This window comes from Protopterus annectens, chromosome 1.part1 (genome assembly GCF_019279795.1).
Source record: "Protopterus annectens isolate FY-2018-M chromosome 1.part1, PAN1.0, whole genome shotgun sequence".
NCBI lineage: Eukaryota > Metazoa > Chordata > Ceratodontiformes > Protopteridae > Protopterus > Protopterus annectens.
In genome coordinates, this window is record NC_056726.1 from 1,302,190,105 (window position 1) to 1,302,210,970 (window position 20,866).

Consider the following 20,866-nt stretch of genomic DNA (forward strand, 5'->3'; position numbering starts at 1 on the left):
CCTGCACACAGAAATGGAATCAAGTTTGTCTGGTACATGGATAGTACACATAAATCAACCAAAATCATAACACACAGACTCCATTTAAAAATAAAAAGAATATGCAATAAGTACGTTTGTCCACAAGACTTCTTCATAATACAAACATTTCATTCACTGCATTTTAAATACTAATGCAAATGTAGTCATGTGATATCCATCATCACTTAAAATCTGTAAAAAAAACTAACTTTATATAAACCTTCCACTGAAATTTATTACTTTATTAAAAACTCATTTTCAGTTTATAAAAATAAACTTTTATATCTTCAAGTAATAAATCACATGTTCCAAACAAGCTCAATGTACAGAAGTCATGGCATACACATCTACTTAATGCTATCCTTGTCTAACCTCAGAGCCTCCCTTGAAGAAACATTATCATCAATACAGTATATAGGGCTTAATAAACAGGAAAGAACCATTGCAAAGTATGATTTCTCTCTCCTGGTATATCTATATCTATCTATCTGTCTATCTATCTATCTATCTATCTATCTATCTATCTATCTGTATACGAGTCTACTTTGTTTCATTGAATCTCATTTCACTGAATTTCATTTCACCCCAACCACATTGCAGAAAACACAAATTACTGAAAACTAATTTCACTGAATCTTATTTCACTAAACTGCAGTTAGTATATATGGCACTGTGTAGAGCGCTGTAAGGCAAGGAAAAGGTATATGCCCTTTTTCCCACTTTAGTGCGATCCTAGAGTTAGTATATATAGTTAGGGGGTGCATAGTTGCAATACCAATGAGTAACTTTCTCCAGAAGACAATATACTCAAACTAAGTGCACCCCCAATGTGGGGGGCTGTGCCCCCCTAACTATATATACTAACTAAAGGATTGCACTACAGTGTGGAAAAGGGCATATACCTTTTTCTTATAGGTTCATAGGTTCATAGGTTTATACTAGGCTATCTGCCCTAAGGCATTTATAAGCCTAGCCCAAATTTTTGTGGCTTACGCCACCCCTTATATGAAAAAATACTGTGCCCATTAGTTTGTTGTGCCTCTGTCCAGCAGTGACACAGAGATGATTCCCGGGGTAAACCTACGATCTCCCATCCACAGGTCTAGATTTCTCTTGAACAGAGTCAGGGAGGTGCTCTGCCTCACATGGACCGGGATTTTATTCCACAGCATAGGGAGTCTCTGAGTGATAAATCTATCCCTCCAGCACGTCCTATTTATATCCGTGCTAAGGTTTAAGTCGCTTGCTCTAGTGGTTTTGGTGGATTTGGATTTTTTGAGGTGGAGCATGTCCATTAATTCCGGGTTGGACATGGCCTTGTATGTCAGGCACATGTCACCTCTGAGCAGACGGTATGCGACTGAATAGAGCTGGAGTTTCTTCAATCTGGCAGCATATGACAGATTTTGGAGTCCCTTTATCCTTTTGGTGAGGAACTTTTGGGGTCTCTCCAATTGCTGCAGATGTCGGGTGAGATACATCCCGAATGGGGCATTGTACTCGATCATTGGTCTGATAAGTGAAGAGTACAGGGGAACAATGACCTCACTAGATCTGGATGTGAATCCCTTCATGATCAGGTGGGCAATGTAGAAGGTCTTTCTAACCACTTTAGCAACGTGAGTGTCAAAAGAAAGGCCACTGTCAACCTGGGTCCCCAGGTCCCTGATAACCTCTTCTGTGCTTAGTGGATTGCCACCTATATGGTAGCTTGGGGTTACCTTGTTTTTCCCGAAGGGTATGACTATACATTTTTTGGCGTTTAACTTCAGGCCATGGCTCTGGCACCAGCTATCTGTTTCCGTGAGTCCCTTCTGAAGGATATCCGTGTCCGAAGCACTTTCCACTATGGCGCCCAGTTTGCAGTCGTCTGCAAACTTTGTCAGCCAAAGTCCTCCCATGTTGGCCTGTACTTCTGAGAAGTAGATGCCAAACAATAGGGGGCCAAGGACCGAGCCCTGTGGGACACCACTTGTGACCGGCTTGGAGTCTGACACAGCAACTCTAACCCTGTGGGTTCTGTCCTTAAGCCAGTTTGCAACCCATCTTGTGACATATGGGTTTACATTTAAGCTGGTAAGTTTTTCTACAATACCCGAGTGGGGTATTGTGTCGAAAGCCTTTGCAAGGTCAAGGTAGGCTGTATGGACTGCCTTTCCTCATCAATGGCCTTGGTGACTGTTTGAAGAAGTCGACCAAGTTCAAAAGGCATGATCTTCCCTTGACAAAGCCAAACTGGGTCGGGTCCAATGTCTGCAAGTCCCTATATCTTTGTTTATGAGCTCCATTATGATCCTCTCCATAGCTTTGCAGACTAGACTTGTTAAGCTTATGGGCGGTAATTACCAGGGTCCGTGAGGCGCCGCCTTTGTGGAGTGGGACCACAGTTGCCGTATGCCACTCCTTGGGCACGTATCCTGTGGTAAGGCTGAGATTAAACAGCTGCCTTATGTGCGGGTTTAATTCCTCATTTAGCTCATGTAGCACACAGCCGGGGACACCATCCAGTCCCATTGATGCTGTGTTTTAACTTTAGAGAGCAGCTTTCACCTGCGCATTTGAGATGTCCGGGAGGCTACACTCGGCTGGGATAGTTATCTCTCCTTTAGGGGAGAGGGTGAAGTTTGCACTGAACCTGTCTGCCAGTATGTTGGCAATGTCTGTGGGTTCAGTGATTTTTGTATCATTTTGGACTAATTCTGAGCATATCTGGGAGTTTCCACCCAGGTTCCTAACATAGCTGAAAAAGGCCTTATGATTGTCCTTTGAATCCATGGCAATTTTTCTCTCAAAATTGGCCTTAGTTGATTTTATGAGTGCTCGTATTTTTTTACTAATAATGATCAGGGGTGACTTCCCTTTTATGGATTTTGTTCTATCATGTAATAGCTTTCTCGTCTTATTGTAAAGTTTGTTAATGGCTGGGGTCCACCAGACTGGACGTTTGCCCTTTGTGGAAAGAGTCTTGGTTTATTTTGGGATTGCCTGATCCATGCAGTCCTGGAGGTGTTCATAAGGCATTTGTAAGGGCTTCCGCAGCTTGGGTTGTGGTTTCCACTGGCTCAGGGGCCTTGAAGGATACCACACCAGTCTTGAGTAGTGTGAAGTTTGCTTTAGAGAAGTTCTTCACTATGGTCTTTTTTGTTTGGGGTGGGGGCGGGATGTGGATTTCCAGTGAGATTAGTTTATGATCAGATCTCACCAATGAGGGATATACTTCCGGTGTGGAGCATTTTGTCCCCATGTTTGTGACAATGAGATCTAGTATATTTTCTCCTCTCGTGGGAACAGTGACTAGCTGTTCCATGGCATTTGAATTTATGAACTCCAGGAACCGTTGGGCTAGAAAGTTAGGGCTTGAGTAATGTTCCCAGTCTATATTCGGGTAGTTGAAGTCACCCAATATGATGGTGTTTGGAGATACATTTATACCCTCCAGTGTCTTCAGGAAGGCTGTGTGGGGTTCCTGAGTTTGAGAGGGTGGCCTGTAGCATGCTACAATTTGTAGAGTAGTTTTGCCTATGGTTAGTTGCACCTGGATGGTTTCGAAGCTTCATGCGTTGCCACCAACCTGGAGGTGTGGGTATCCTTTATGAATATGGATACACCCCTCCTTTTGTGGTGTGGTCCGGGTTTTGGGGCGGAACGCATGATATGAGGTAAAACCTAATAGTGCCGGGTGCTCTCAGGAGCCTTGAACCAGGTTTCAGTTACAGCACAGACATCGATGTTCTCCATACTGAGAAGGGCCTCGAGTGCGTGCATTTTGAGATTTAGACTTCTGGCACTGAGCAGCATTACCCTCAGTTTCTTCCCATTTTTGTTTTCTAGGGTGGTAGGTTTAGAATTTGAGCCTTGCCTAAGAAAGGCACTATGGGGTGGCAAGAGCCTTAGCCAATATCCGGAATCCCAGGGGTGACAGGTGCAAGCCGTCCCTTGCGAAGCAGCGTGGCTTGTCAAGCATGTCATCCCAGGCAGACAGACACTGGATCCCTTTGAATGACACCAGACATTAAGCCAATTGTTAAAGCTGATCATCTTGTCTCTATATTGTGGCATCATTCTTGGTGAAGGAAGGATACTGCTCAGGGTTAGGGTCATACCTGCCTGGGCTACATAATCAGAGAGCTCCTCTATGTCTCTTTTCATGTAGTCCAGGGAGGTACGTCTCAGGTCGTTCACACCAGCATGGACAATGACTGTGTCATATTTGTTCTTGCTGTGGAGTGACCCGAGTGCTTGTGTTATGTGGCAGATTCTAGCGCCCGATAGGCAGCTTACTGTGACCCTCTCCTTGTTCAGACTGGTGAGTGGGACGTCAGTGTGTCTGACTATGGAGTCACCTATGACAAGTATGTTTGGTGTTGTATTTGGCCTTAAGGGCTGTGACTGCTTTGCACACTGCTTTTGTGGTTTATGTGTTGCTTGTGGGGTGTCTTGAGGTAGCAGTTGTTTGGGTGTCTGCTTTGGAGGCCTCTGCTGTTTAGGTAAATTTTACTCAGAGCCTCCGAGTATGTCTTTGTGTGTTTATGTGTTTGATTCAGTGGAGTGGTAGCATTATGTGAGGCTGGTTTTGTGGTGTGTGTAGTTGCCTTCTCCTCCTGTCTGGTCTTGCCAGTCCTGAGTTGAGAGAGCTCAGCCTCCAGTTTGGCTAAATAGCTGCATCTCTCGCAAGTATTTGTGTTATGTGGGAGGAGGAGAGGGTTGTCTGTGTACATGAGGCAGTTATAACATTGCCTCAAGATTCCCAGATTCACCAGCTGGACCGGAGAGGAGATTGACAACTGACCTTTGGACATGCTAGAATAATATTGGGAAATCCTTAATTGAAAACAAGGGCCAGTGGGGAGTGAGGGTGTAGTGCTTTTAATTTTTAGTGCTGACTTATATAATTGCTTTAGTGAGCAAGTGCCAGGTAACTTGAGTGCAATATGTTACAAGTAACTAAATGCAGAAACGACAAACAGTAACTTTCTTTCAAGTGAAACAAGGAAATAAGTACAGTAAGCAATGCAGATATCACTAGTGATCCACAGAAGTGCTGAGAAGTTGCGTATTAGGTGGAATTAGCTTCCAGGGAAATAACAAGCAAACAAACAACAAGCATATAAACAAAGCTAGATTCAGCAGGCCTGGATCTAGTCTATGCTAGAGCAAACAAGGTGTACCAATTTCAGTAAGATACAGTTCAAATATTCAGGCACTATAAACTTTCAACCAGAAATTCCCAGCTCAGAAGGGCAGAGTCCAGCCTCTTCTCCCACAAGAGTGCAGACCACGAACCTTCTTAATGTAAAATAACTGGCCTGAAGCCCAAGTGCCTAAACCAGAGCTAATACACTTGGACACTGGGCTCTCAATCAGCAGTTCCCAACTTAGAAGGATGAAAGCTACCTGTCCTGCCACCACAGTGCTTGCCACAAACCTTCCTAATGTAAAACAACTGGTCTGAAGCCCAAGTGCTTAATCCAAAAGACTTGAATGATAGCTACACTTTAATCAAGTTACAACCAAGCAGTAATAAATACCATTGAATACTTTAGAGAATGTCTGGATTAGTGCTCAAGTTACACAAACAAAGCTAGATCCAGCAGGCCCGAATCCAGTCTATGCCACAGCAAACAAGGCGCACCAACTTCAGTAAGAAACAGTTCAGATATGCATGCACTATAAGCCTTTAACCAGAAATTCCCAGCTCAGAAGGCAGAGTCCAGCCTCTCCTCCCACAAGAGTGCAGACTATGAACCCTCTTAATGTAAAATAACTGGCTTGAAAGCCCAAGTGCTTAAACCAGAATTAATACACTTTTAGAATAACAGACACTGAGCCCTCAATCAGCAGTTCTCAACCTAGAAGGATGTAAGCTACCTGTTCTGCCACAACAGTGCAGACCACAAACCCTCTCAGTGCAAAACAACTAACTGGTCCGAAGCCCAAGTGTTTAAACCAAAAGGCTTAGAATGAGTTACACCAAGCAGTAATAAATACAATTGAGTATTTTTAAGATGATGCAAAAGTAAAAAGATGTAGGTAGAAACACAAGTACAGTAAAAGCAGATACATTTTTTTTTTTTTTTTCTGAACAAGTGCTGAGATCAAAGAAACAGATTTGAGTGCTGAAACTAGAAAACTGGCTAGTTATAAAAAAAAACAAGCTAGAAGGCTTCCCTCAAACACAGAAGGGCTTGGGGGCTCAGAAGCCTACAAATAGTCTGTACCACTTAACAAGAAAGGCAGGAAATAAGCTTAATTTTTTTTTTTTTCTATTTCCCAGATGCTCTCTTTGTACACAGTAGGAGTGCCTGAAATCAGAATATGATCTCACTGCACTCAGTTGAGTGAGCAAATGAGATGGGCCCAGAGGCAGGCTGAGGGGCGGGCAGTTTCAATGCCACTAAGATAACTGAAGAGCAGAATAACTTCAGTTAAATATTCCTTCAACACTCCTTCATACACAGTTTAAATCAAATTAAATACTGTATTTTTTTTTAAAAAGTGCAGATAAAGGTACTTAAATTCTCTTATACGTCCAGTTGAATATAACCAAGTTCTTAGCTGGCCAAGCTGAGGTTTTAAAGCAGGAATTATTTCACATGCACCAGTTTAAATATGCAAGGACAGGAAATCAAAGAATGTGGCTACCCCCACACCTGTAATTACTAGCAAATAACAAAATTCAGCCAACACTAGCTTCAGTTCAAGTTACTGAAGAGCAGAATAACTTCAGATAAATATTCCTTCAACACTCCTTCATACACAGTTTAAATCAAATTAAATACTGTATTTTTTTTTTAAAAAGTGCAGATAAAGGTACTTAAATTCTCTTATACGTCCAGTTGAATATAACCAAGTTCTTAGCTGGCCAAGCTGAGGTTTTAAAGCAGGAATTATTTCACATGCACCAGTTTAAATATGCAAGGACAGGAAATCAAAGAATGTGGCTACCCCCACACCTGTAATTACTAGCAAATAACAGAATTCAGCCAACACTAGCTTCAGTTCAAGTTACTGAAGAGCAGAATAACTTCAGATAAATATTCCTTCAACACTCCTTCATACACAGTTTAAATCAAATTAAATACTGTATTTTTTTATTAAAAAAAAGTGCAGATAAAGGTACTTAAATTCTCTTATATGTCCAGTTGAATATAACCAAGTTCTTAGCTGGCCAAGCTGAGTTAGGTCTTGCCTAACTATATATACTAACTAAAGGATTGCACTACAGTGTGGAAAAGGGCATATACCTTTTTCTTGCCTTACAGTACTCTACACAGTGCCATATATATTAACTGCAGTTCAGTGAAATGAGATTCAGTGAAATGAGTTTTCAGTAATTTGAGTTTTCAGCAAAGTGGTCAGGGTGAAATGAAATTCAGTGAAATGAGATTCAACGAAACAAAGTAGAGCCATATATATATATATATATATATATATATATATATATATATATATATATATATATATAGCAGTTAATACTTACAATGCATATATAATACATATCATAATAAAACAGAAACAAAACATGTACATGAAAGCATTGACTGCCTTTTGAAAGTATAGCAGAACCCGCATTACCTGTTTTGGAACTGTTTCCAAGCTCGTGGAAGTGTGCAGATCATGGCAGTAAAGGAAAGGGCTGAGAGGAAAGAGAAAAGAAGAAGGAAGAGGAGGCCTTCCACACCATCATAGCACAATCCCTTCACTGCATCCGCGGAATCCTGCAAAAAAAATAATAAAACTAAAATAAGAAAAGGAAGAAGGAAGAGGAGGCCTTCCACACCATCATAACACAATCCCTTCACTGCATCCGCGGAATCCTGCAAAAAAAATAATAAAACTAAAATAAGAAAAGGAAGAAGGATTGTTTCTGCTCCACAGAAGTTATTACTAACTTTCTGATGCTACTGAAAGGAGAGCAGCGACTGTCTGTGGTCATGTATCAAACTCCTTGAACTTGTTGCCCTTCAAAAAATCTGGTTACTGTTATCTACCTTTAGAACTTTACTAAAGTTCAAAGTGAATATAAGTAAAATAAATCATCAAGGCACTAGTTTTAGTCTTTGTTATAACTTTACATAAAATATTGTTCTAAATGGGATGCTGATGGATTCTTTTACCTAGGAATTTATTTATTTATTTGTTAATTTGGCAGGGGGACTTACCAAAACCCCTTTTTTTCTGCTGCAACCTGAGCCAAAGTTTGTGTATAGGAAATATGTAGCAAAGATAAAGTACACATAGGTAGCATATGACATTACAATGTTCAAGGTTTGCAGGACAGTCCAACTTAGACATGCCAATAACATATTTTAGCTAAAAGGCACAAGCAGGACTTTACAGGTACTAATGAAATAGGCACAACTTTATAATAATAAACTTTGTTCTACACAATATCTAGGCAGTAGGTTAAAACAAGAGACAGAGAGAACTTCTAAGTCTATTTAAACATGCAAAAATGTATATTATGATGAATGTACAAAGAATGAAGTCGCATAATAAAGTGTTGCAAACAAGGGGCAAATCTGCACATGAGCAATAACAAACCACACCAATACCATGTGACTTGGGAAGCTGGAGTTTACCAAAACACTGCGGACACCGCAAATAGAGTCCCATAAAGAAAAAAAATCAACTAGAAGAAACTTTAATAAATAAAATAAAACAGTAAAAGTTTCAAAAAATTGTAAATATGGTTTTGGTACACTCCAGCTTCCTGAGTTGCATGGTGTTGGTTTGCTTTGTTATTGTTTACAAAAGAAAGAGTATTTAGTTTGTATTGATGCAAGCAGGTAAGAATTAAGGCATAATACCTGGTCAAACGGAGGTAATCGGACAGCAGCTTGATACAAGAAGTACCACTAAGTACAATGTAATGTTCCTATCTTAATATCTTAAAGCATTTGCAGTTTTTCAGTGATCAGAAATGAACTATTAACCTGTCTTTCTGTTTTTGAGAAAGCCTTCTCTGTGCAAGTGGTAGTAACAGGTTACTAGGCTAGCGGCCCTAGAACCCTTACAAGCTTAGCCATGTTAATCCCAGGTTGCCTCAATTGTCTTTGGTGAGATGGACATAATTCACAGAGCACATCTATGATAAAAAATGACTACCCCTCTCCATAAGGGACATGGGTGCCAGCCCTGGGGTGAATTTGAGGTCTCCCATCCATTTATGTATGTTGCTCTTGAATAGGGTCAGTGAGTAGTTCTGCTTCATGTGAATTGAAAGTTTATTCCAAAGTAGCAGCAATCGCTAGGAAATATATCTGTCTCTCCAGCATGTTCTGTTAATGTCACAGACTAGGTTAAGATCCCTAGAGCATGTGACTCTTGTACCGTTTAACTTGTGGATGTGCATCATATCCATCAGGGCAGTACAGTAACAGGGCTTTCAGTCTATCTACTTAAATCATGGTTTGGATGCCCTGTATTCTCTTGGTGAGAAACCTCTGTGGTCTCTTCAGCTGCTGCAGGTGTCTGGTGAGGTACATGCAGAAGGGAGGATTGTACTCTATTAATGGTCTGATGAGGGTCGAGTACACTGGAGTTATAACATCCTTAGACATGGATGTTGTGCCCTTACTTATGAGATGCGCAACGTAGAAGGCTTTCCTTACCTCTGTGGAAACTTGGTGGGCAAAGTTCAAATTGTCATCTAACTGTATTCCCAAATCTTGCACCACTAGGTTTGAACTTAGGAGGCTTCTGGCAATATTGTAATTTGCAGGAAATTCCACTTTGCCAAATGGGATAATAATGCACTTTTCTGCATCCAATTTTAATCATCAGTGAACTTGGTAAGCCAAAGACTATCTACTTTAGCCTGGACTTCAGAGAAATAAATTCCAAACAGTAAAGGGACTAGCACAGATCTTGGTGGTTCGCCACTGGTGACGGGTATAGTGGTAGAGGTGGAATCACCAACTTTGACAGTATGTGTTCTGTCAGTTAGCCAAATGGCTAACCATCTAGTGATGTAAGGGTTAATCCTCAGTTGGGAGAGCTTATTAATTATACCTGAGTGGGGGATTATGTCAAAAGCCTTGGCTAGGTCAAGATAGGCAGTATGCATTGTTTTACCTTCATCCAGGGTTTTGGTGACTTTCTCAAAGACGTCTACTAGGTTTAATAAGCATGCTCTATCCTCAACAAAACCAAACTGGGTTTTGTCTAGAGTTTGAAGGTCACCTATGTCCTTGTTGATAAGGTCCATGATGATTCTTTCCATGGTCTTGCAGATGAGGCTGGTTAGACTTATGGGTCGATAGTTCCCAGGGTCAGTTGATGGACTCACTTTTTGTGAGGGGATTACTGTTGCTGTTCTCTCCTCTGGTGAAACAAAGCCAGTTCTCAGGATATGGTTAAAGAGAACACAAAGTGGGTCCTCTAAGTCCTGTTTTAGATTGCTTAATAAGCAACCTGGGATGTTATCTGATTCCATTGAAGCCATGTTTTTGGCATTGGAGAGCATAGATATGACCTGATTTCAAGCGATAATAAGCAGAGAACTGGTGTCAGGTATGCTTTGAGGTATGGCTGGAGGGGACAGGGCGTGAAGTTTTTGCCAAATTTGTCAGCTAGCAGGTTGGCAATTTCCTCTGGTATAGTATGAGTGGTACCATCTACTACCAGTTCAGCACCTTTTAGATTTCATACATAGTTCATGAATGCCTTATGATTATCCTTAGCTAGGGATGCTATTTTACCCTCATAATTAGCTTTAGAGGATCTGCTGAGTCAGGTCCCTCTTGCTCTTAGGCATCATTTTCTTCCTTTTGTTATATAATCTCTTTATACTTGAGGTCCACCAGGGTGGCTTGTTTTTCAGGAGGACCTGGTTTTAATCCAGTCAGGCACAGCCGAGTCTATACAGACATTTGTGTATACCTCTGCATAGGGAGTCATTGTTGTCAATGATTGCGGAGGTATAAAAGTTTTTATACCATCGCTTAGTAGGCTGTATTTTGCTTTAGAAACATTTTTTTACTGCTGTGATGATGACAGATTCAGTAGTTACTTTGAATGAGATTGATTTATGGTCTGACCTTACTAGGGAGGGGATCACACAGGGAGAAGAGCAGTGACCCCCCCCCATGTTGGTGAGTACTATGGCTAGGACATTTGAGCTCTTTGCGGGGGTGCAGATTATCTGTTCCAGAGCATTTGTATTGACAAAGTCCAGCAACCTCTGGGAAAGCATTTTCATGCTTAGGCATGTCACCCAGTCAATGGAAAAATAGTTGAAATCTCTCATGACTAAGGTGTTGGGCTGGATGGAGAGTGACTCCAGTAAGTCCAGGTAGACAGGGTGCTTTTCTTGGTTCATGGTGGGGGACCTATAGCTATCAGCGATGTTGTAGGGTAGTTTGCCTATAGCTAATTGGAGATGGAGTAGTTTGAGAGGGTCATACATTTGACCAGTCTTGAGGTGTGCTTTGCTTTAATGAAGATGATACACCTCCACTTTTGATTCTTTTAAGCTCGTTTTGAGGTCTGAATGTGTGGAAGGCATTTTGGCCTTGCATGACTGGGGTGCCCTCCACGGCCTTGAACCATGTCACAGTGACTGCACAGCATCTTCCAAGGTGAGGAGCATTTCCAAGGAGTGCAGTTTCATGTTTAGACTCCTAGCATTAAGCAGCAGAACCTTGAGTTTGTGTTGATTGGATTTTGTTACGTTGGAAATGTTATTGTTTTGACATTGCCTAAAAAGGCACTATGGGGGAGGAAAGCTTCTTTGCTAGTATCCGAAAGCCTAGAGGAGACATTTGCAGACCATCTCTGGCAGAGCAGTGTGGCCTGTCGACCATGTCTTTCCAGGCTGACAGATACTGGATCCCCCTGGATTAACACCACAAGCTAAGCCAATTGTTAAAGTTAATCAATTTTTGTTTATATTGTGGCATCGTCCTGGATGAAAGTAGAATGCTACTTCTTGGTAGACAATAATATGTCAGTAGCAGCTAAAAGGAGCCTGAGATGAAGTGATTGTATAAGAAAAGCCATCTCATTCACGACAGGAAGTTGAGTTTGACTAGTGAGTGGGGTTGTATTTGGAGAGGCTTGAGTGATACAAATTTACAAATTTTGTTGATATAATATTTGTGTTATTAACGGATCTTAAAACAGTAACAGAATGGCATACTGCAGTTTTGGGATAATCACAGTCTTTCTATAGGCTGTCTATAATGCAGTGCTCAGCACTTTAGTTATCTTATATGTAAGCTTTTACACTATGAGTCACCTTGGCATACAGTCTGTGTGATAGGTAGTAGACAGAGTAGTATCTGATAAACTTCTCTCCCAAAAATGACCACCTGCATTTGTCTAATAATTGGCATCAATGATTGAAGGCTATTTGGTAAAACAGTCTCTTATGCATCCTAGACAGCATGGTATAGGTTTTAGAGGAGTTAATGAATAGTGATGGGGATGATATTTTCACATTTTCTAGTGAGAGTTTTTGAGCTTATGGAGCTGTAAAAAGTTGGGGTCCCTGTGCATTTTTCACATCCTCAACACATTCTTATCATTGACATGTTTGCATGTGCTCTCATACTGCAAATTCCCCTTCATGGTTAAAACTGCCCCTTGCTTTAAAAGTAAGCTATACGTCTATAACTTGGAAGCTGTGAAGTACTTAAACTTATTCTAAGATCTTTGAAGGACCGAAGAGTGGAGGGGAACATCACTGGGTCTAGATTACGATGCCAAAAAAAATTTACAGTGAACACCACCACTATGTCGACACATATTAAGCAATATTCACTTTCATGATTTGCTGAACTTAAAGGGCAAACAAATACTTACCCCGCAACCCAACAGGATTAAATCTAGCTAAACCAAACCCACCCATGTGGGGGGCTGGACCTCCCTCCCAACTAAATATACTCTGAGATTGCTCTACAGAGGAGAAAAGGGCAAGATTGTGTAGTAGCCCAACGATGTCTTTGCCCTGTAAATATTCAGTGAATCGCGGAAGTGAATTTCACTCAATACATGTCGACGATGGGGTGTTTGCTGTAAAGGTTTTTCGGCGAAGTAATATAGACTCACATCATTATGGTATGTTTTTGGCAGTGGACTTCTCTTATCAAGAGAGCCTGAAATTACTTCTGTATTCATGGGCAGGATGGATGCTTGATATAACACCTTTTTAGAGATGCCACTCATACTGCTCACTAGCCTCATGAAAGTTTTAATGTTGTACAGTGCAGTGCTAGAACCCAGTCAAGTATACAATTCTTATCAGGGGTCTTGTCGGTTCTAATAGGTAGTTTGATTACCTGAATTAGGTCATGGAACCCAAGCAAGACATGGCAATAAGTGTTTTAGTAGTCACAACAATCAATATTTACATCCCAGAGGATGATAATACTAAAGAGGTTAAGGCAAGGAAAACATAATTACAATACGGTAGGCTGAGTACTGCTAGCTCCCCTCTCCACATTCTTCTTGACATATTAATACATACTCTGTACTGCTCTTTCTTCCATGGGCTGTACTGGTACGCAGAAACATAGGTTCATAGGTTAGTACTAGCCTGCATCTTGTGTTTGTAAGGCAAACACCTTAACCATTAGGCCATCCTCCCAACATTAGTCTGTTTTTCTGCAGATAGAAGTTCAGGTAGTAAATGCCACCAGTCCTATAACTGCACGTGCAAAGGGTTATCACCCTTCCAATTAAGATAAACATTGTTAGGAAGAATCCTACATAAGAATAAAATACAGTCAACACAGCCTTCATTGTAGGAAATTTAATCTCTTGGTAAGCAACCCTACAACTTTTTCTTCATTCACAGAGCCCTCTTGCTACCATTTGCTGCTGTTTTTGCATTTTCTACTTCAGCACATGTCTTACTATAAACAATAATCAACATTTTGGAAAATTTGTATGACTGTAACTGTCTTCTTCTTTTTCTTTCAACTGCTCCCATTAGGGGTCGCCACAGCAGATCATCTGTTTCCATTTCTTCCTGTCCTCTGCATCTTGCTCTGTCACACCAACCACCTGCATGTCGTGTCTCACCACATCCATAAACCTTATCTTAGGCCTTCCTCTTTTCGTCTTACCTGGCAGCTCCATCCTTATCATCCTTCTCCCAATATAATCAGCATCCCTCCTCAGCGAATGTCCAAACCAACGCAGTCTCACCTCTCTGGCTTTGTCTCCAAACCATTCAACCTGAGATTACCCTCTAAGATACTCATTTCTTATCCTGTCCATCCTCATCACACCCATTGCAAATCTTAACATCTTTAACTCTGCCACCTCCAGCTCTGACTTCTGTCTTTTTGTCAGTGCCACCGTCTCCAACCCATATAAAATAGCCGTTGTCATTACCATCTTGTAGATCTTCCCTTTCACTGTTACTGGTATCCGTCTGTCACAAATCACTCCTGACACTCTTCTCCACCCACTCCACTCTGCTTGCACTCTCTTCTTCACCTCTCTTCCACACTCACCATTATTCCAAACTGTTGATCACAAGAATTTAAACTCATCCACCTTCGTCAACTCTACTCCCTGCATCCTCACCATTCCTCTGTCCTCGCTCTCATTCACAGACATATATTTTGTCTTAGTCCTGCTGTCCTTCATTCCTTTCCTTTCTAGACTGTATTTCCACATCTCCAGGGTTTCATCTACCTGTTCCCTACTCTCACTACAAATCACAATGTCATCCCAACCCAGCCACTGGAGGATGCACAAGCCAGCGTATTTCTTTGTGCCAGTCCCAAGCCTGGATAAATGGGGAGGGTTACATCAGGAAGGGAATCTAGTGTAAACATTTTGCCAGATTAAATATGCAGACAACAATACAGATTTATGAGTGCAACTGTATTAATGTTTAAATGCAGGCATCCAGTTTGCATCTCCTATAGACTTTTATATAATACATAAAATAAGTCAACAAGGGAAAAGAGCAGTTATACAACAAACTGTAGCACCTAAGTACATTTTTGTTTAATATAATGCCCCTCTCACTACTCGTTTACTTTCTTGAATAAAATGCAGCAGTTGAACAATAACCAGAATTCTGCTAAGACTACAGTAAAGGAGTTAACACTGAAAGCAGTACTCTCTCATGCTGCAGTGTGATACACACCAGTTTGACTTCTCAACTAAATGTCATGTGCGTGTTTGTGTGTTGTCAGACTGGGTGTCAGATGGACTTGTTTTCATTTTTTCTTCAATGTTTTTTTTGTTTTTTAACAAATAAACAGAAGCACATTTAATACAGCTGTAAAGAGCAACAATACATTTGTAAAGAAAATACAACAGTCTTTTTTTGCACAGAAAAAAGGGTTTATATTAAATCATTGAATGCTTAGAAAAGTGAACGATGATTTATCAACCCCATGTAAGTGAAAGCTTACAAACGTGAATGCTTAGAACAGCGATTTTTTTCCAAGTGAATCAAAATCGTTGTTCCAAAAAAAAAAAAAAAAAAAAACCCATTAAAAACATAACATCACCCCCAATGTGGGGGGGGGGCTGTACCTCCTACACCCCCCTACTTAAATATACCAACCCCAAGATCGCATTACAGTGAAAAAAACAGCAAAGTAACACAGCCCCACCCCCCTACTTAAATATACCAACTCCAAGATCGGGCTACAGTGAAAAAAAATGGCAAAGTAATGGACATAGCGATTTCTTTCCCAGGGAAAGAATTTGCTTATATGCTGCTTTGTCATTTTGCCTTTTCATCTTTTCAAGTTCAACCAAGACGTTTTCAAAAGAATGCATCTTTGGTCATCTAATAGGAACCCCAAAAAAATATACACAGTGTATACAACATGCCTGTGTGATTTTAACCTAAACAAAAATTAGAGATAATACTTTCTTAGTGATACTTTTCCTTGTCACTGCCAAAATGGTCCCAATGTTGAGACCAAAATGGATTTTTAATAGAATTTACTACCTGATTAAGTAAAAAATTATGATCCAGGTTATCTGTTTCCAAAAATTTTCATTTCAATTAGTGATGTACTCTATCAGAATTTTGTATAATTTAGAGATAAGGTTTTCTGCCTTAGATTTATTGTATAATACATTATAAAAAAATTGAATTAGTTTGAGCTTGTATTTTAATATTTTATAAAAGTAACCCATGCTGGGGACACAAATCATAATCATATATAAACTGCTGAAGAACTTTTACTTTTAGATATTTAAAACATTGATACTAGCAAAAAAAATATTAAAATAAATAGCTTTATGATAAAATCCAAGGCTTCTAGGGTCGATCTTTAGTTGAGAAGTGTTAGTAGCATATCACTGGCAAACAGCATAATTTAGAACTTCAATGGCTATAGAAAATAAAATTTGAGCAAGGAGACAACCCCATTTAGTATACTTAGTCAGTGAAATGGATTCAGATGTGAAAGGATGAAATTGAATGTAAGCTTTGTTATCTTTATACATATTTTTAATAAGGTAAATGAAGTAAAAAGGAAAATCAAATGATTCTAGGACTTTAAATAAATATTTCCAATTTAAAGAATCAAAGGGTTTTTCAATGTCTAGACTAATGAGAAGAAGTTCTTTGTTTTTGTTATTTACAAAATCTGTAAGGGTTAATAATCTTTTAATATTGTCATGAGTTTGTTTTTGATAATCAAATCCAGTTTGTTCTAAATAAATGAGTTGCAATATTACTTTTTTTAGTCTATCTGAAAGCACAGACATTAACATCTTACAATCACCTGTTTAGAAGCAATATGGGTCTGTATGAAGAAAAGAGATGAGCATTTTTATTTTCTTTTAGTATGGTGTGATAGAATATTTTCATGAGAGGGAAATTATCTCGTGTATGAACTTATACAAAGGTTTTATGAGAAAGTAAGGTAATAGATGGGAGAATAATTTATATATTTATATTATTAGTCCAACTATACCTGGGGCTTTATTAGGTTTAAAATGTTTGATTTTGTCCAAGGTCTCTTTAAAAGTAATCTCTTTGTGTAAATTTTCTTTCAGTTTAGAGGGCAAAGGACAAATCAAGATCTAGATTTTGGACAATGTCTTCATCATTAGAGTTCTGATTTAGAGATATATGATGATGTCGGAAAACATTAAGGATGTCACTAATTTATATGTATGATTTGTTGTTATTAGTATCTTTTATTTCTAAGATGTTATTGCTTTTTTATTGTAGTTTGACTCTTTAGATTGTGCATATGTTAGGAAGACATAGCATAAGATGCTACTTTTAATTTTTCCAAAGCTATGGCTGTTTTATTTCATAATATATCTGTGTTCCTCCTATTTAGATTTTCTATCACTTTTACTGTATACTTATCATTTATTTCATATTTAGCTTTAGTCTCTTGAAGTTGTGATCAAATGTTTGATAGTTCTGATTTCCATTCTTTTATTTTCTACTTATACCAAATTACAATTTTAACAAAAATATAAGCTATTAAAGAGTCCCAGATCATAACCTTATTAACACTATCAGTATTATTTCTAAATACAGATCAGTTCAGAAAATAGCCAGGGCTTGAGAATCTTTCATTTTGTTATATAAGCAAGTAATCTGGTTAAATAAGGTCATTTTTGAAGAATGTATAGAATTTAAAAAAAAGGCCATTGTGATGGGAAATAGGGCAGAGTATGATATTGAATATGGATATCTTTGAAATTATGCCCTGGGCTTCTAGTATTCTATGAATACTAGTCTGCATACCGTATTTATAGGAATAATGAGTAAAGAGTAAGGAGTAAGGATTTGAAGTCTCTCAGCGTGAATGTACCTTTTAAGTTTTCAGTCCAATTTTAAGTACTTCTGCAGTTGAAGCCATCCTTAGTTTTCTTTCATTTATATATATATATATATATATATATATATATATATATATATATATTTTTATATATATGTGCTTGGGGCTTTTCTCCCCGGGTCACTATTGAAAAAGGGCTCAGTATGGCCCAATGGACTTTCCCGGTTAACAAACTATAAATAAAATAAATAAATTATTAGAATCTGAATCATCTAATAAACAATTGAAGTCACCTCCTATTATTAAAGTGCCTTTATATTTAAGAACAATGTCTATGTGCCTTTTAGCTAAATTTTGTCCTGTCCCAGGAAAACAATAGAGTCAATAATCTGTTATTATGTTTTATAACAAGAGTTAAAAAGCCATCTTGGTCCTCACATTTATAAATGATCTGTGGTGGAATAGCATTTTGTTTCCTTAAAATCGTCACTCTTCTTCTCTTGCTTTTAATTGACGACTGTGTCAAAACTGAAAGAATTTGTTGGAGTTCACACATTATTGTCTGCATATTTAAAGTGTGTTTCTTGAAGGAAAAAACTTGAGTCTTGTTTGCTTTTAAATTAAAGCAAGTTAGTTTTCCTTGGATTATTTATACCACTGACATTCAGAGATAACACAATTAAGTCCATTTATAAAATATTTTAAGACAACAGTATAATCATCAACATAAGTCAATATAGCTAAATATTGTATAATGATACCTCCTGTAATTTGTTTGCAGAGTTAAAACCAATATTTCAGGCATGATAAGAAGTAAAAAGGAAAATAGTAATAACATGAAAAGAATAATTATATTAAATACATGGAGTCCACAAAATCCCTGCTCTCATAAATAACTAACTAGCCAGGAGTGCATCAGGGAATAGAGAATTAATCAGATTAGTAGAACTCTGCAATGGAAGTCTAATAATATGGAGCTCTATGAATTATAAAGATTCAGTTTTCCATTGAGAAGGTGGTCACAGTAGAAGTGGATGAGACATTTGAATCAATCTGGGTATGGGAAGGAAAAATGAGATGATAAAGGTATGCTTGTTCTGTTATATTAAATCTAGAAGTCTAAATGAATGAAGTATCAATCAGTTTTAATATTCTCCTCTCTCCTTTGACTCATTCACTGTCCATCCCTCCCACTCACTTTTATTCATTCATTCATTACATTGACAAGGATTCATAAGTTAATCTTTTCTGTTTTTCATTTTTTACACTCTTCTATTTAGTTTTTCTCCTTTCTCTCTTATGCCTTCACTTTTTATCTCTGATGTTTTACTTTAAATTATGTAAAGTCTACCTACCCAGCACCACAATAAAGTACCATGAAAGAAAATAGATACCCAGATGTAACTATTGTGCTATTCATCTCCTTCTGGCTCCAAACAACATTTTTGATGACCAGAGAATGTAAATACTTAGGTTAAAGATAGGCAGTCCCTGCCCTGTGCAACATTCTCATCTCAAGGTGAAGACAGAACCACAAACCCTCTATCACCAAGCACAACTCTGCTCAATATGACACCAGTGCAACACAGCAGGAAATCGAAGCACCTATTCACTCCAAACAACTGAGTGAAATCTCCATTGCCACTACACATAAAGCAAGCAAACAGGAATGAGAGCAATACTAAAGTAAACAGACAATCACTTTTACGCCAGAAAAAAATAAAGTTCATTATATATATATATATATATATATATATATATATATATATATATATATATATATGTATGTATATTTATATATATGGGTCTACTTTACAAGAATAAAATGCCATTTACCCAAAACTCATAATACTGAGATGAAAAGGCCAACAGCATCAGAACACCGATGTCCCAGAACACCGACTTACCACTCCAGGTAAATAACCACTTGGCCATCCTATACAAAAACAAAAAAACAAAGAAAACCAACCCCACCCATGGGGGGGGGCTTGCCCCCCCAACTAAATATACCAACTATGAGATCACACCACTGCAGGGGGAAGGGGCAAAGTTCAACAAGATGACCAAGCAGTTACTTACCTGGAGTGGAAAGTCGGTGTACCCGGACATTGGTATTGTGCGATTATTGGCCTATTCATCTCGGCATGTTAAAAGTCGGGTAATGAACGTTTGGGTTTCTGAAGGGGACCCATAAATATATATATATATATATATATATATATATATATATATATATATATATATATATATATATATATATATATATATATTATAAGTGCTACCAGACAGGATAAAACAAATGCTACAACAGAGCTTAACAACTGCCAGTTTAAGACATAAAATGCTCGTATTAATGTCAGCAGTAAATCTGCTATGTGACAGATAGCAGAGTGAGAAATTAAAATGGTACTAACTTTTACAAACAAGTACAGGAAGTGATGAGCTAAATGGTTACTCTTGCTATCAGATGAGATTGAATCAGGTAAGCTTACAATTATTAGAGTACTGATTAGATCAGCTTAGTTTTAGCAAACACAGAGTGCCAATGTAGATGGGAAAATACCTTTGAGGTGTTATTTCCTAAGGGAAGGCAAACCAGTGCATTTCACCATCCTCAAAAGAAACATCAACCAGTGCAACAACAACAAACAACTCATACCAACCTTCAAGCATATTTCCCCTTCACAACACAACTAAGAGGTCTAATATCAGAAAAATATGCACACACATATATATGTGTGTGTGTGTGTGTGTGTGTGTGTGTGTGTGTGTGTGTGTGTGTGTGTGTGTGTATATATATATATATATATATATATATATATCTATATATATATATATATATATATATATATATATATATATATATATATATATATATATATATATATATATATATATATATATATATAGGGTTTATATCATAACACTGAAGTAGTAAAATGTCGAATGTTATAATATTGAACCCAAAACAGCGAACGCTGAAAATAGCGAAGCTGCAGAACATCAAATTCTTTCCTAGGGAAAGAATTTGGTGGTTTGTTTCTGCCGCTTCACTATTTTCTCCACTGTGGTGCAAAGGTTATGGACCGGGTTAGGGACCTTAGGGTTAGGGAGCG

The 20,866-nt window shown here is 38.5% G+C and overlaps 1 protein-coding gene across 2 annotated transcripts in view; it reads right to left on the bottom strand.

Annotated features, from left to right (window-relative positions):
- Nucleotides 1-20,866, bottom strand: part of TTYH1 (tweety family member 1) — a 1,335,534-nt gene that overhangs the window by 85,002 nt on the left and 1,229,666 nt on the right. For both annotated transcript variants that reach the window (XM_044081666.1, XM_044081659.1), the window contains exon 11: nt 7,597-7,739. In XM_044081666.1, the coding sequence (XP_043937601.1) occupies nt 7,597-7,739 (143 nt within the window). The remainder of the gene's footprint in view (nt 1-7,596; nt 7,740-20,866) is intronic.